Source organism: Notothenia rossii (assembly GCF_949606895.1).
Source record: "Notothenia rossii genome assembly, chromosome: 2".
Lineage (NCBI taxonomy): Eukaryota > Metazoa > Chordata > Actinopteri > Perciformes > Nototheniidae > Notothenia > Notothenia rossii.
This window is the reverse complement of record NC_136904.1, coordinates 14,901,578-14,917,476: the sequence shown is the minus strand read 5'-3', so window position 1 is coordinate 14,917,476 and position 15,899 is coordinate 14,901,578. Positions and strand designations below refer to the sequence as shown.

Below are 15,899 nucleotides of genomic sequence, written 5' to 3'. Positions count from 1 at the left end.
GAGAGACATAGTATTTTACTATATTATACAACATGCACAGACAGAAATACATTTGGACCCTAAATTAAGCGAACTTCAAACTATCCTGACACAACTCTTTTCAAAGAGATGGTCCTTTACAGTATATTCATTCACGTCGCTCTACAATCAATCACATTAGTTCAAAATGCAAATAGCTGCACTTTAATCAAGATGGCATGTTATATAATGAGAGACATTGAGTAGAGATTGAATGTTTTATTGAGATTAAAACAATGGAAGTACAAATGCGAATTATAGGAAAAAAAAACATTTGTTTGAAAAAACATTTGCAACAACTATTTTATCTCTACAGGCCTAGTAGAGCTTGTGGGACACAAATGGTGCATAATAACCTTGTATGACATCTTGTTTAAATGATTGTTTATAGTGTACTTTGAGGTTGTTAACTCATATTAACGTACAATTACAATGTAAAAGAAACAAAAGCATTTCATTTACACATAATATACTATTTTTTTAACACATTTTATTTGTACTTTCTAATCCATACATAATGTTTAGGCTATTTTTTTCAAGTTCTCTATATCACTAGCAGTCCTTAATATCAATAGACAGGCCTAACCAGGCCTATAACAAAACACTGTAATGATGTAGGCAAATTTCAAAAGGTAGCAATAACTACCACACGTTTATAATGACTAGAAAACGACCACCTTTGCCCCCAAAGCCATTTACAATGTGCACGTGACCCTATAATATTTGGGTAGTGATTTAACAATAAGAAAAACAAGCTATTTTGATGATAATGCATTGGATGAATTCACTTAACAAAGCAATAATCAAGAGGCACATAAACACACAAATGTGGTATAAAATATTCCCAGTCCTTAAAAAGATTATGTACGAAAGATTGACATACAACCTACCGATAACATAGACTAAGAGTCACCTGCAAATCTGATGTAATGCTCCACTCATTCGCCAACAAGATGTCGTATATTAACTGTCCAATCTGCCCACCCACCTGACCTAAACTCACCACAATGCCCCCTGTTGAGGCGTGGAAAGAAACATACTGTGCACTATATCGGATTCATCTACCAACAGCCGTCAGGAAGAAACTGTGTGTGTTTCCTGGAGCAAAGTACCTGTCCCCACAAGCATGTAAATGCAGTAAAAACATGTTTTCAGACTGAACTCATTGTGAGGTGTTGACAAACATGAGTGTTTAAGTTATGGTGTTCAATTTGAACCCTGAGAAAAAAAGGCAATAAGTTGTTGTGCTCAAATGCTAAATAACAGTACAGTTGATTTGTTGTGTGTGTGTGTGTGTGTGTGTGTGTGTGTGTGTGTGTGTGTGTGTGTGTGTGTGTGTGTGTGTGTGTGTGTGTGTGTGTGTGTGTGTGTGTGTGTGTGTGTGTGTGTGTGTGTGTAGTGTGCTGTTCGGTTTCAGTCGTATGTTCTTTTATGGAGGTGTTGGGTAGTAAACGGGCACATCCTGGTCACACACACTGAACCCAGATGTCTTGTCGAATGCGATGTGATTGTCCAAGTGTCCCTTATGTGTCTTTGTTGAATGTTTCTCACAGTCCAGGAGGGTGAAGTCAGAGTTGAAGCAGATCTCAATCTGTCCCAAAATCTGAAAACCTGCATTCTGCAAAACACAAAAACACACAATTTGACAATCTAAAAGACTTTCAGTCAACATTTAAATCATATTTTAAACACCTAAAATATGCACATTAATATTCCTATAAAAAGGACCATGCAAAACTAGACAGAAAATTGAGATGGAATTATTTGAATAATATAATGTGTTATACCTTTGCCGGATGGACACATTGGATCTTAGGCTTGACGCTGTAGAAGTTCTCTATGACTCCTTCAATTTGTGAAAGCTACTCACAGACACATTAGAAGAAGAGGGACAAGGAAAAGTGAGGGAAAGACTTATAACAGACTATAAGGCATTTTCATGAGTTTTTTATATACCATTATTTTAGGTTAAAATATAACTAGACCTACTTTGTAGTAATTTTCCGAAGGGATGATGTCAAACTTTGTCAGGATGCTGAAATAACAGAAACAAAGATATATGTATAACTTTGAGGTTTATGCTCTGATCCACAATGACTTAAAATAAGATTGCAACAGTTGACTTTTCTTCTGAAGAGAAATGTGTATGTGTGTATGCATGTGCAAATGTGAGGGTGTGAATGTGATGTACCTGTCCAAATCCAGTTTATGGTATAGTTCCAGGGCCTTGCTGAAGTATTTATGTTGGCTATTGAGAGACTCTGCCTTGGCGGCACATGTACCATGTTTGTGCCACTCATACTTCCTGTGGAAACAAACAAACAAGTATTAATAGGTTTTCCAATGATCGTGTACAAAGAGATGCAAGCAATATCATACTTAATAATAATTTCAATATGCTTAATTTTTAAGACTAAAATATTTCCTGTAATCACAGTTAGTAAACAATAAACAATAAATATAATGTGAGCACAGTGTGTTTTTGAACAAGTGTTAACTATAAGCGTTATGTGCTATATGCATTAAGCTGCATTTGATAGTTTATTCCCAGCTTTAAAGAGAGTTGAATATGCTATAACGTAGAAAGAAATGTCCATATATTGCTGTCACAGGACACACTGACAGAAACAAGAGGCATGTAGCTAATTAGAAGCCAACGGAAGTTTTTTAGCCTGTGACGTTAATATTCAGGATATGATTTTTAAATTGGTTTGTCTGCAAATAAGCTAATATGATCACAAACTGTGTTGAGATTCAACACTTGAGAGTATTGACAGCATACGAGTTGCATATCCAAATGAATTTGAGGATGCATTGAAAAATTAGACAACCCGACAAACAATGCATCTCCAATACTGATGTGGTAGAAGTACAGTGCTATAGTTTATTATACGAGAATACACCCAACTAAAAAGTGTCAGACAGATTGACAGAAACATAATTGAAGGATTAATTGATGAAATACCAGAATCCAGTAGACATGGGGCTCAACAAGTCTGGCCAACTCTTCTTCATGTCTGGAAGCAGGTCCTATAACACACAGCAAACATTTATGTATATATTAATACACAAGCTAGAGAAAGGAAGGAAAAAACTATCCTTTATTTCCCTTCCTAAATTTGGCTAAGCTAGATCTTACTGTTTTTGTTGTTGTGTGTTTTAGAGTTTTTATTCCATTGTATGAGGCACTAACTAGTATTCCCCTGTTTCTTCTTTGACCTTGGATGCATACCTTTGTGTTTGTTATTCTTGATACAACCTCAGTAACTAATAGTTTACAAAAATAATATATGAAATGCTTTCATGAATTTTGCAGCAGTTTTGAGGGCGCAGTCAGCCTAAACAATGTTATACCTCTATTTCAGAAGAGTTGAAATGCCACGATGAATTGCAGTCAATCCCTTTATCTGGCCTGGAAAATAGAAGGATTCACAAACACAGAGAAGAGGGAAGAAGAGAGAGAAAGACAGATTGAGAGACGGTAAAAACAGGTTTTACAACATGGCAGCAATGACTTTTCAAAGAGCTGTTTCCCATGCGTTGCATTTCTTCCCCAAAATACTGCCCGACTAGATTTCCTAAATAGGTCAGTAGCAAATGTGTAATACATTCCTTCACTACTTTTTCAAGCACAAATTATTTGAGTGTATATATGTATATGTTGTAAAAGCAAACATTTGCAGACAGGAAATGTATTCCTAACAAGGTAATCATAAATCTGACATGCTGATACATGAAGAACACACTTTTCTTCTCTGATTAATAACCACACACATGCATACCAGAGTCCATGTAGCGTCCAGTAGCTGATGTTGGGATGACAGACTGGGACTTCCATCTGAAATGTATTAAAAAAGGGGTTTTGTTATTTCATCAAGACACATACATTTAACTCGTAATTGTATTTTTAACAATAACCATTAGGTAATACTCATTAAGCATCGCAACCTCAATAAATAAGCAAAAAAGGTTGAAAGGAACGCAGAGATAATTATTGAAAGTAGCTCATAGGGCTGCCACTAATGATTATTTATAATTAAAACCATTTTTAATTCTTAGATCAAACAGTTGGTTCATTATTTGTCAGTATCACAAGCAATTATTTACTGTTTGGAGTTGATAAAAGATTTGAGCACTTGATGAAATAAACATTGGTAAAAAGATAAAGCAAGACTTTTTTTATGAGATTTATATTTTCAACCACCTAAAATTAGATAAAAAGATCTTCCTTTAACCACTAAGCAAAGTCACACTGTTGATTTTAAAGGGGGAATGCAGCAAGGATGACGTTAAGATCTCCCCCGTTTAGTCTTGATTACATTTCTAAAAATGTCTTGCTAAATAGTTAAAAATAAATGTACTCCAAGGTCATTAAGCAAAATGACACCCAGAGCAAATAAATGGAAAACTAAACCTCCAAAATCACGTTGGCAAACCTTTGCAGACACGCAAACAGCTAAGCATATGATACAAAACCACATGTGACTCAAGTTTGAATCAGAGAGCTTCATAAGAAAAAAGAAAGAAAAAGAATGCAAAGAAAGCACAAAAATAAGGGAACTGCATCTTCCTGTGTTAAACAGTGTATTGCCTAATCAACCTGATAGTTGACACACAGTGTCTCATGATTCAGACATCACATGATATTTAGGGATTACATGTTGATAGTCGAGGGCAATGTAAGAGTGCAACATTGTCTTAAGATGACATTATAAATCAATAATAGATAAAGTTATTTGTTGACTAAAATCGCTAAATTTGAAAACACACTAAAGTTTAGTGAATGAACCAAAGTAGGACTAATCAACCACAGACTGCTGACTGTGTAGATGCTTTTAAAGATGAACTGAAAACTCTTTTGTCATGCACACATACTTAGGTGGGTAACATCCCCTTGTTGGTTTGCAGAATGACGTAAGAATGTGTGTTAAGAGTCAAATCTGAATCTGGTCCAATTATTCAACCCCCCCCCCCCCCCCCCCCCCTTTTCTTTTTTTCGAGCCCCTTACTGTAAGCATCAATTGTAATAACTACACCTGTGCTTTTTCTGACTTGATATGCCAAAATGTGGTTTCTAACAGCCCTGTTATATTTTTGAAATGTTGAAATCTAAATAATAAATAAAGGCAAAAAGAAACTCACACCACAGAAGGTGCTTGGCCAGTGGTGGGTCAGGATCAGTTTGGTCCACATATGTCTGAAATACAAACACAAACACACATATACATTAATGTATAAGTAAAGTCGATTGTGTTTATTATTCATACAGAACCAAAAGTTAACATCATCATTATATGTAGTTATTAAAGCAAAGACTCCCGTCTCATTAGTGCTTTACTTACGGAGGGGAAATCACATAGGAGGATGACAGGTATGCTGCCAGGCAGAGCAGAAGAAGGGAGCAGAGCCTCATGTCTGACCTAAAGGAAGAAAATACATTTGTCAATTAACTGCTGCTTTGAGGCAGAACTCAGTATTGAAAATGTGAACATCCCCAGGTTTCTATAGCACGTCATTAATACAACATTGCAACGAAAAACCAGAGTGTTGATTTGGTAAAACAAACAAAAAAAAGACATGATCGTGTCTGTGTGAAATTCAAATGCTTTATGATTATATGCACAATAGCTCCAGAGTAGTTTTGGCAATACAAACTCAAGTTCGAGACCCTGCCAACAATGCAACAAATAACATACTTAAGACATACAAATAAATTAAATAGTGCAATATTCCCAATTGATGCATTATTAAAAAGAACATTTCTATAAATATAGATTAAGAGCGAAAGCTTGCATCCAATTGCAAAAATTGAAGATTAAACCAGAGTGATCCTGTTTAATATTATTACAGGGGCTCACTCCAAAGGAACATCATGCTCATGTACACAGTGACTGACAGAGGAGAAAAACAGGTAGTGGTTTTAACGGAGGGAAGTGAGTGGTAATAAAGACTACCTGTGGCAAGATAATTAAGCAATCAAAATGAACCTTTAACTACGCATTTCCCCTTAGATACACACACTATAAGAATAATTCTTTACGCATATTTCCAGGGCCAGTTTAGCAAACATTTGGCCAAATAAATGAAATGATATGAGAAATGATCCAACAGCAGCGTTTCTAACAGGATCCGTCAAATTGTGCTCAAATCTTTGTTGTGCTGAAGTTCCCACTCTTATGATAAAATAGTCCAGCTTGAGACATTACAACACCAAGAGTTTTCTGAGAAACGTGACACACTTCAGGCAACAAAGACAGCAACAATGTAAACGAGACTTGCAACACAGCAGCAAACTGTGTGACATTAACAGGATACACACTCGGAATGAAAATACGGGGCCAACTTTTAAGTATATTTGCAAGCAGGCAAAACAACTTCAAACATGTTTCTATAGTTAAGAATAACTAACATTAACTTAGTCTTAAACTACAATGCGTAACTTAACGTGTAAGCTAACTAAATCAAGCCTAAACTAGGAAAACATTTCGGCAGTAGGAGGTTAAACTTTAGTCAGTTCACGTCAAAATAATCCTCATTCCGCGAACAGCGATATTATTCAGTTTTAACCGAAAAAGGTAGAATGAAACAAATGTAAAATGGGATCTCACCTTGAGCCGGATATGTTGCAATATACTTTTATGGAAGTTAACTTTGCGCCGCCCTGTTAATACGTTAGAAAACTTGACTAGGTTGGTGCATAATAGAGAGTACAAGGGAACAGTCTGTTGTTTATGTCCCGAAGCCGCTTCGCTACCTGCCTGCTCAGCCAATCAGGAGCGTCGTAAACGTCATGCGTCGTCACGTGGTAGAGGCTCGATTTATTGTCCGGCCCTCGCCGCCGGCTCCTTGTCCAAAGGCCTTGCGGTGATGTTTGAAAAAAGGCACGCTTATGTGACAGTTTACAATCGTACCTTTTTTAAAGACAGTTCTCACAGCAGTGTACAATATAAACACTTATAATTATTGTTTAAGGACAGTGCTGGTCACGTGTTACAGGGGAATTATTATAATAATAATATAATCACGCACATGTTAGTTAGGCCTATCTAACAAAGCTTCATGATGATATATAATATTTGACATACTAGATGAAAGCTTCAGTGAACATTTGGTCATTTGGAAGCAGTGTCCATGATATATGTGTACGTACTGTCAGAGTATGACAGTTTAGCCATTCTTTAAAAAAGGGTGACCTAATTCATCTGTGTATTATATGGTGTTCAAAAATCAAATCACACAAATGTTTTTAATGGATAATATAATTTTTAACAGGGGTTTAATTTTAAATGACTCATAAGTAATATGTACAATATGTACAATTAAGCATGTCAGGAGACTTAAAGTGAGAGAATAATTCATAATATATCCAGGGAGTTTCATTTTAAAAGTGTCGCCAGGAATAATAAAAACGTATCAAATATCCTACTGAGAGAAGGAGAAACTGATTAAGCAAAACGGTACACATTTTACCAATCTAAAGTATATATTTTTTAATGCTATTTCTTAATCATTTGACTTGGTTGAACCCCTGGCTTATTAATGTCTTACTGTCAGCCAACAACATAATGCACTCAAATTATCACTGGGATTAGGTCTCAGAGTTTAATACCACATGGCCAACAGAGGGCTCTTTCTGACCACAGACAGGCACCCTTCCTGTTTTTAGAACACACACAAACAAAGCAGTAGACAAACCTTACAGAAAAACCACACATCCTACATGGACTGACTGAAAGCTATACACATTTTGTCTGTGGAACACATAAAAAATGTATTTGGGCATATACACCATGTATAGTTAAGTCATGTGTCTCTATAGATTTCTTACTGCAGGGTCCGGTTGACTTCTGACCAATCTTGTCTAAAGTTTGAACTGTTTCTATTTACTTCATTTTTATATATCTTTTTTTAAACCATATAATTTGCATATAGGGCATTTGAAATGTAATATTTGATTAAATGGTTAGATTTCGACCCTGTGAGTATGAAAACCCATGGTGGACAACTCAAACAATACACACTGTTGTCAAAGCCCCATCCTGCCTCTCCTCCCTCTCCTTTCTGCCCTTTAAATGTAACTTCCATGTTGTCCCATCATAAGATTTTTGCCTCAGATGTGAAATGTGTTCACAGCCCCTTCACTGTGTCAGGAATAGTCTAGCTGTAACTGTAGCTAGTTTTATAAATAGGCCCTGGCCAAAGTTCAGCATGCGGCAAAGTGTCTCGAGACTTTTGCAGATGAGAAAGATCTTATGAGAGGGACTTAACTACTGTTTGAAGTTAATCTAGTACACTTTAATGTTCGTATGAAACTGCTGTATACTGAATTGAAAATGTTATTTTTAGAATTTTTAAAGGTGCCTGTTCAATAATAATACATTCTTTGAATTTGCTGTCAATTATGTTTTTATTTTTTAACAGATAACCATTCCGGTATGGAGAATTAAAATGAACAGCCTTGTTGCACCATTGTTCTTGTATATGTCCAACATATCGCTGCCTACTCTGAAGAGCTAAAAATCATTCTTTCCCTCATAACAGATTCTCTGCATTGTCTAGAAGATCTGGTATACCTGAATTACCAAATGTTAAGCCTCAGTTGTTGAGCTAGTGTGTCAATAAACACCTATTGGGCAAAGCACTTAAAACTGTAATGGGCAAACTCTGTTAATGTAATAGTTGACTGGTTCTAGTGGCCCTAAGTCTTGAAGGATACTGGTTATATATAGGCAGCTCTCTTTCCTTATAAGGCCTCAGGCAGAGGCAGGTGGGGGTCGGTTAGAGACGGCTGATGGTCTTCTTTGGCCTGGTACTTGGTTTAGGCTGACTCCCTGTGGATTCAGGCTGACAACCGAAGTTGCTGCAAAGAAAATCTCAAGGGGTAAGACAACTATAATTTCACGCTCCTTTTATTTCTAACACCCTTGTATCTTCATCTTTAAATCAGATTTTGTGTGAAACCCGATCGAGCAGGTGGGATCAGTTGGGTGGAGGAATAGAAATACCAGATAAGGGTACAACCAAGAGATGTTGCATGGCCCTTAACAAGGGCTGAGGATTTACAATGTAATGCATGGTAGAACATATGAATAATGAAGGTTAATTAGGTGCTGAAATGTAATCTTAATATATAAATGACCCACTGTTTTGACGAGTTGCCTAGTTTGAGACAGGACAATTATACAGCTGGTCTCTGTGTGTTTATCATAGTTAGAATCCTAATTGGTTAAAATGGACTCCCACTGGAGAGTCCAATTTGGTGGGAACACTTGGGACCATTGCTTCAGTGCAGAAATAGCTAGTGTTTGCTCTGGGACTCAATGTTTGGACATTGCTTTCATCGTTTTAAAATGAAGGAACTCAAATACAAACAAGCCATCATTGTTCCATTGTATTGCAATTGCCACTAGTCAGCACACAGCAAGTATTTGAAACAAAACACCAACCGTTTATGACCAAGCTGCAGAATATCAGAGGTTTTACGGTTTTGGTTGAGAATGTTAGAGGTTTCCTGTTACAGGTGCAGAGACTCAGGTGTCATTTCACAGGCATTTGTACTGATTCAGTATGTCGGACTAGAACATGACTTGCCTGCTTTGAAAACTCATGTGAGGAAAGTTGAGTTTAATGCTGATTTTCTTTGGAAACACAATGTCTTCCTAAGTCTGCTGATTTCATCTGATTTTTTGGAGTAAGGCTCTAAGGGGATCTTCACTTACTCTTTACTTAAAGGAACAATTCCACCATCTCTATCTTATATGTGAATGTCCAGTTTGTGTTAATGATAAATGTATTCATTTTAAGCAATGAATCAATATGTGTCATATTGACCAATTAAAGCTGAGTTTGCAGCTGCAAAATATGTTGTTCCTCTTGCATCAAGCAGTGTCATTTGACGTGGCGTAGTTAAAAGGTGAATTTCTAGTCTCCACCTTTGGATAGCCTGAGGGTGCAGGTGCTCAAAATCAGAGCTTCCTATCTCTCTTGTTCTATTTTTTAAATGAACAAAAAAAAACAACTGCATTTCTCTTTGCTTGTATTGCAAACTAGCTACATTTCCAACAAAATCCCCAAATATGGGTGCAGAGTCTGTTTTTGGGAGAGGACACATTTTACAGGATTTTTTGCGGACCTAGACCTTCAGCGGTATTTATTTGGGCTAGAGGATATGGTCAAAAATTGCAGAGGTAAGAGGATAAGTCAGCTGGTGCATTAGCAGTGCAAGAGGAAGTGACCGGCCGTGACACTTTGGGAATCAGAAACAATGCTTCCTGATACATGAAGGCACTTTTCTTGGTCAATGTATTATGCACTGGTGATTTTATTGACATTTGCCATCAACACCGATTGGACATAAAAGGTGGCAAAGTGGTAAAGTGTTTGGCAGGCTCGTTCACTGACCCTTAAGTAACTTTGGGCTTTTCCACTACGACAGCTACATTATTCAACCGGGGATTTAACTGTTTTTATTTTCTTCAGGGGACATGTGTCCATCTAATTGACGTGATGCTTGATTGTCAGTTTTTGAGCTAGACGCGACTTAAACGTGCAAGGCAAGTCTTTTCAGAAAAAAGCAGAAGGGAAAGTCTTTGCCAGTAGATCATGTCTCAGTAGCATTCGGGGTGAGGTTGGGCAGGGAGAATCGCTTCATGTTTCATCTGACCTTATTTATAGTCTGTGAGGACTTAGTGACGTAAGGAAATTATGTTCCACCGCCGCGTGATGTAAGACAAAGTTATGTTCCTGCTTTGGTATGCGTACTGTAAAAAGTGTTCATGTCTGATGTTATTGTTTATGCCACGTGATATGTGTGTCAGTGTTTCCCCTACTTAATTTATTTTTCTTTAAAAAGTATTTCTGCCATTTTATATCACAGGATATGACATGTGCCCAATAGAAAAGCTTTTATGATAACGCCTATTATTTTACGCTCACATTGAGTAACATTTTAATGTTTATTTTAGTATTGTGTCAATCTCTTGACACAATCGTTTATTATATGTAAAATATGGGTATTCACAGTTCACCAATGTGTCTAAAATTGTAATACATACACTGTATTATGTGCTCTGAATTTGGATCTGTCAAATTGTTAGACAGTCTTTGGTGCAGCTGTACTTTCAGTTACTCATTGTAAACATTACTGTTCCAACAATAGTCTACATGCCTTTTGCTTTTGTTGGTGAACACATGTGTCTGTGTTAACAGTGTCTTTAAATCAACGTGTCACCTTGTCATTCCTGAAGCTGACAGTAAAAGCTTTTTGTGTGTGTGTGTGTGTGTGTGTGTGTGTGTGTGTGTGTGTGTGTGTGTGTGTGTGTGTGTGTGTGTCTGTTTCATCTCTTTCCTTCTTCCCATTTTTCTTCATTAAAGCAGCATCTCCTTCTAGAAGTGTCTTTGACAGGGTTGGTAGCCCTTGTGTTTGTACTGTATATGTTTGTGTCACTGCGTTGTTGGTCCAATATGTAATTGTGGATCCACTCTGTTACAATGTCAGTGAGTGTTTGTTTGTTGCTGGTCCAACAGGTCAGTATCTACTTTGTCACCATGTCAACAAGGATGAAACGTGGGGCTTACGACCACGAGTACCACCACAAACAGAGCAAATATGTGGTTAAAGAGTACAGCAGGTACATTACACTGTAATGCTAATCCTACCTAAAAAAATAACAGTAATATTGTAACAGTAGTGTGGACTAGGTTAATATAGCAAGTTGAACCTGTTTAACATTAACCTAACATCAAGACCTAACTAACACTAAGCTGTCTAAGTTAAACAAAGGCATAATTGTTTTCACAATAACTTCCCCAAGCCAATATTTGACATCATTATGAGGGCTTATCAAAGTACATTTTAATGTTGGATATTGGTATATATAAATGGGCATAGGATTAATAGTTTATTTTAATGCACAAGAAGCTTTTAAAACTTTCAAGCAGCAAAGGTCAGATGGTCTTTTCTACAGATACAAAAGAAAACACTGCAGGATAAGCTTTACTAATTTAATCATAGGCCTCTTTGCGACATTTTTATTATGTGGAAATAGTTAAAAATCCCACCGCCTGTCGACACAAATATTTAGCTTGAGGAACCACTGCAGGATGAGTTGTGTTAGCGTTTTGTTTCTGTTCTGTGTTTGCGGTGATACTTACCACTTAATGAATCTTATTTTTGCTGCTGCTCACTTCTTCTTTTTTTCTTTTTTGCCAAGAAGCAGCTGAGCAGCAAACAGTAGTCTGACCCTTTTAAGTAGTTCTAATTTAACAAAGTGTGGAGTGATGGGTGTTGAATTTCCCTTTACACAGCTTATTGTCCTTTACCAATTCTTATGTATTTTATTTCCAACAGAGGTAAGTATGCTTGTGTTTTTGTGTGTCGTGTCCCTTGAACTCTGAACGACTGATGACATTTTACTATGTAACTATTGTATGTTAAAAAAGATGATTTCTCGCCAGACTCGATAACAATTCCAAGCACATTTTACCACAAGAAAGGATATTATTTACTTCAAATATTATTTTTCCTGTGTGACAAAGAATTTTTTCACACAAGTTTACCGAGAGCAGCACACTGAAATGTGCACGTCACTTGTTTGGCCAATTTGGACGAAGCAACACATCCTGCCTCAATGGCTGCCATACCACAACCTGGCATCCACTTGCAACACTATTGGTCTCTTTTAAAATGCAACATGGCTCCTCCAGACTCAGTCCCATAACAATGTTCCCCACTCCAACTGCTTTGTCTGTTCCTGCCAGCTCTCAGGATCCTCTGACTTTCTGGAGAGCACTCCACTCCACATTACAGTGGCGGTAGTGGAATGACATCTGGCCTGAAGGATTTATGGACAACAGTGATGAAACACATAGACTTGAGAGCTTCCCACAGCTGGCTGCGTCCCTCCTGCTGACAATCCGCAGCCCCTTTAGGCAATAGGCCATTTGCCAGCTTCAGTGGCATAGTGCTGAATATGGAATTTGGCTATACACAAACAATTGTGTATATCAGCTGATGATGTTCCAATTCATCAGTGTCCTCCTTTTTAAAAGACTTTCAGTCATAAAGTTTTATGACACACATTTCAGTTATCCTTGTTAAGGAGGCTCAGTGCACAAATGGAGGCAATATTCATGTCAGACATTAGAGTCACATCTAAAGCTAATGATTCTCCAAAGCTCAGACTGACATGACTTTAACATGGAGTGTGAACAGTCAAGTGAAATCCTGTAATGCACGCTCTTAAAAAAGCTGTTTGGTACTCAATGGTTCTCTGATGTCTACCCGGTGAGCTTACCTCAGACATTTTTGTTAAGTTGGTGTCGCCTCAACTGCTCACAGGAGAGTCAAAGGTCAGTCAGAGAGGCTTTACTTCTCTGTCTCTACTGTGGAAAGGTCTTGTCAGGCATCATGCATTCTTTCCATGGAGCAGGTTCACACCATTTTGTCATTTTGTAAAAGCATCAGGCTTCTGCCCCTAAAGATTGTAATGTTTTTCAAACGGAAGAAAAACCTGTGTTAAAAATGACCAATTTAATTTGGGACTCTGGCCTACAATAATATAATAACCACATTGTCCATGTTCCAGCAAGTACTAGGTGGGATTGGTAAATTAGTTCTGATTGACTTTATGATTTTGATGTCCTTCTCAGCAGAGCAAAGTGAAACGGCCTCAGAGATTGCCAGTAGTCCCAATCTTTGCTCATGGATAACTTTCATCTAAAAGAAAGTCTTAGGCTTCAGTATTTTCCCAATTAGTAGGCAACTGAATAAGTGAAAAGCCTAAACAGTTACCACGCCCCATACACTGCAGTTATTCTTTCTAATGTCACGTTTTATATATCTTTAACAGTAGGTACATGTTCAAAATCACATCATATGTTTAGGAGTTTACTGAATGAACAGACTTTACAAAGAAAACACTGATTGCAAACAAAACTGACTTACTGTTTGTATTTAGTTCTACAGCGATGGAGGAAAGATATGAGCACAAAACACAGTCTCGCATCCAAGAAGTGGTAAGAATCTTTTCCCGTCCAACATTGCTTTGTTTGGGAAAATGTATGTAATTATCTGTCTAATCTGTTTTTTGAGGTAATTAATGTTATTTTGTTGTGTCATGGTACAGAGTAAGACATTTATATTCATCCGTCTCTTGTAATTGTCATTTCCCTGTGTAGGTAACCTCAAAGATGGGGGACAAATATGTGCGTGAGGAGCCGATGATCAGGGGACCGACGTTCCTGGTCCGACTCAGATCCCACACCGTGTTTGAGAAAACTCACATCAAACTCTGCTGCACTGTTGCTGGCTTCCCCTTGCCTTCGGTACAATGGTGAGTAACAATTTAACATCTAAAACAAAAACTTTAAACTTAAAAAGAAACAAAAATTGTAAATATATATATTTTTTATTTCATGGGAATGGGTTGCCTTGCATATTTTTTTCTTCTTGTAGATATGGTGCTAATTTTTGTTGTCAGGAAATGTTACAAAAATTGCTGCTGAAAAAGTCTTCTATGGTCCCACACACATTTCTCTCTATTTCAGGTATAAAGACGGCTCGATCCTGGGCATGTCCTCGGGACAGTTCCTCATTGAAGCTAATGGTGGAATCCATACTCTGGAAATCCCAAGGTGCATTAATTAAAGACTTAAAAAAAAAATTAAAGAAGATTATTTGAAAGGTCACATGTAGAGGTAGAGAACATTTGATGAGCCTGTTCCTAATTTAAAGTGTCACTCCTCTAATTCAATATTCAAACATTTAAAAGACAACCTGCATGACAAACTACAAATATTAAAGGATGAGGACCAAAAGAACCTCGTAATTTTATTTGTTTACATTACTTTTGCAAATCTCCCAGCTTTATGTTATAACAATAGTAATACAACTGATTAACAATGCAGGTTTCAAACAATTGTAACTGTTTGTTCAATGCTTTTTATGAAAGGAAATCCATTTCATATTTTTGTTTATTTTGTGGGAAACTGTTTGGTAACTTCAATAATCCAAATGACTGTTATTAAGTAATCTCATCTCTTCCCATGGTTTGTAATTATGGCTCACTGCTAAACCTAACTATTCATGACACTTCCCCACTTTGGCCAGTGACTAGCTTATCTATCGCCAGGACTGTGTATTGAATCATCAGAACATCTTTCCTGTCAGTCCCATTAGGGTCACCACATATATTCAAACTAGAGTAGTTACGTCAGAGTCAGCTGACCGACTCGCTCCAGTCCAGGAAGCTCAGCTGTTCCCAGTGCTGACCTTAGTGCTACGTGATCCTGCGGGATTCTTCCAGTCATCACTCTCTGCTTGGATCCAGTCACCTTAAGCTCCTTCTGTCTGTTACTAACACACAGTTCAGCCAACAGCAATTACTCTGATTAAATTACTGAAAAATAACTCCCTCCTCCTGAGTTGTCTTAAACTCAAAAAGTGTTAGTTAGATAAATTACATTAACACTGAATGCTCTGTTAATTTAAAAGAAACCGTTTTAGAAATAGGCTGGAATATGTAAGGGGATATATCTCTTTTGAATGACAAATTCCCAGCAGCTTGTTGTCATTTTAAGCCCGGCTCATGACAGTCAGCAAAATGCAGAATCCCAACCCCCCAACTTCTCAGTTATTACAAGATGCCATTCTGTAACTCTTCTCTAACAAGCCTAACCTTCTAAATTCCCCTAAACACACAGTTTCACCGGCGCAAAGTATTCTGTAATTCTAAAAGGATTTTTTGAATGTTATTTTGATTCAAAATAGAATACATTTGGTGCCTTCACTCGGCTACCTGCTGCTACACAGTATTCACTTCCTCCAATAATGTGGAGTCCTCTCCTTATGACTCCAGCAGCCTACGCATTCTGCCAGGCCG

General features: G+C 37.3%; 2 protein-coding genes across 4 annotated transcripts in view; one reads left to right on the top strand and one right to left on the bottom strand.

Annotated features, from left to right (window-relative positions):
- Positions 1-222: 222 nt before the first annotated feature.
- rnaset2 (ribonuclease T2) lies at positions 223-6,783 on the bottom strand. Its single transcript, XM_079666937.1, has 10 exons — positions 6,627-6,783; positions 5,361-5,438; positions 5,161-5,215; positions 3,801-3,856; positions 3,373-3,430; positions 2,984-3,048; positions 2,210-2,323; positions 2,008-2,053; positions 1,806-1,880; positions 223-1,636 (listed from the first exon to the last, which is right to left on the bottom strand). The coding sequence occupies exons 2-10, from the start codon at positions 5,429-5,431 to the stop codon at positions 1,448-1,450; spliced, it is 729 nt and encodes a 242-aa protein (XP_079523063.1). The 5' UTR covers positions 5,432-5,438; positions 6,627-6,783; the 3' UTR covers positions 223-1,447.
- A 1,968-nt stretch (positions 6,784-8,751) lies between these two features.
- myom2b (myomesin 2b) overlaps positions 8,752-15,899 on the top strand; it is a 28,628-nt gene continuing 21,480 nt past the window's right edge. The window contains exons 1-5 of one of the 3 annotated variants that reach the window (XM_079667307.1): positions 8,752-8,899; positions 11,545-11,648; positions 13,977-14,034; positions 14,197-14,351; positions 14,566-14,652. In XM_079667307.1, coding sequence (XP_079523433.1) covers positions 11,566-11,648; positions 13,977-14,034; positions 14,197-14,351; positions 14,566-14,652 — 383 coding nt within the window. In that variant the 5' untranslated portion in view covers positions 8,752-8,899; positions 11,545-11,565. Of the gene's footprint in view, positions 8,900-11,404; positions 11,424-11,544; positions 11,649-13,976; positions 14,035-14,196; positions 14,352-14,565; positions 14,653-15,899 lie in introns of those variants that run through there. The other 2 variants (XM_079667308.1, XM_079667309.1) reach the window with 2 other exon arrangements.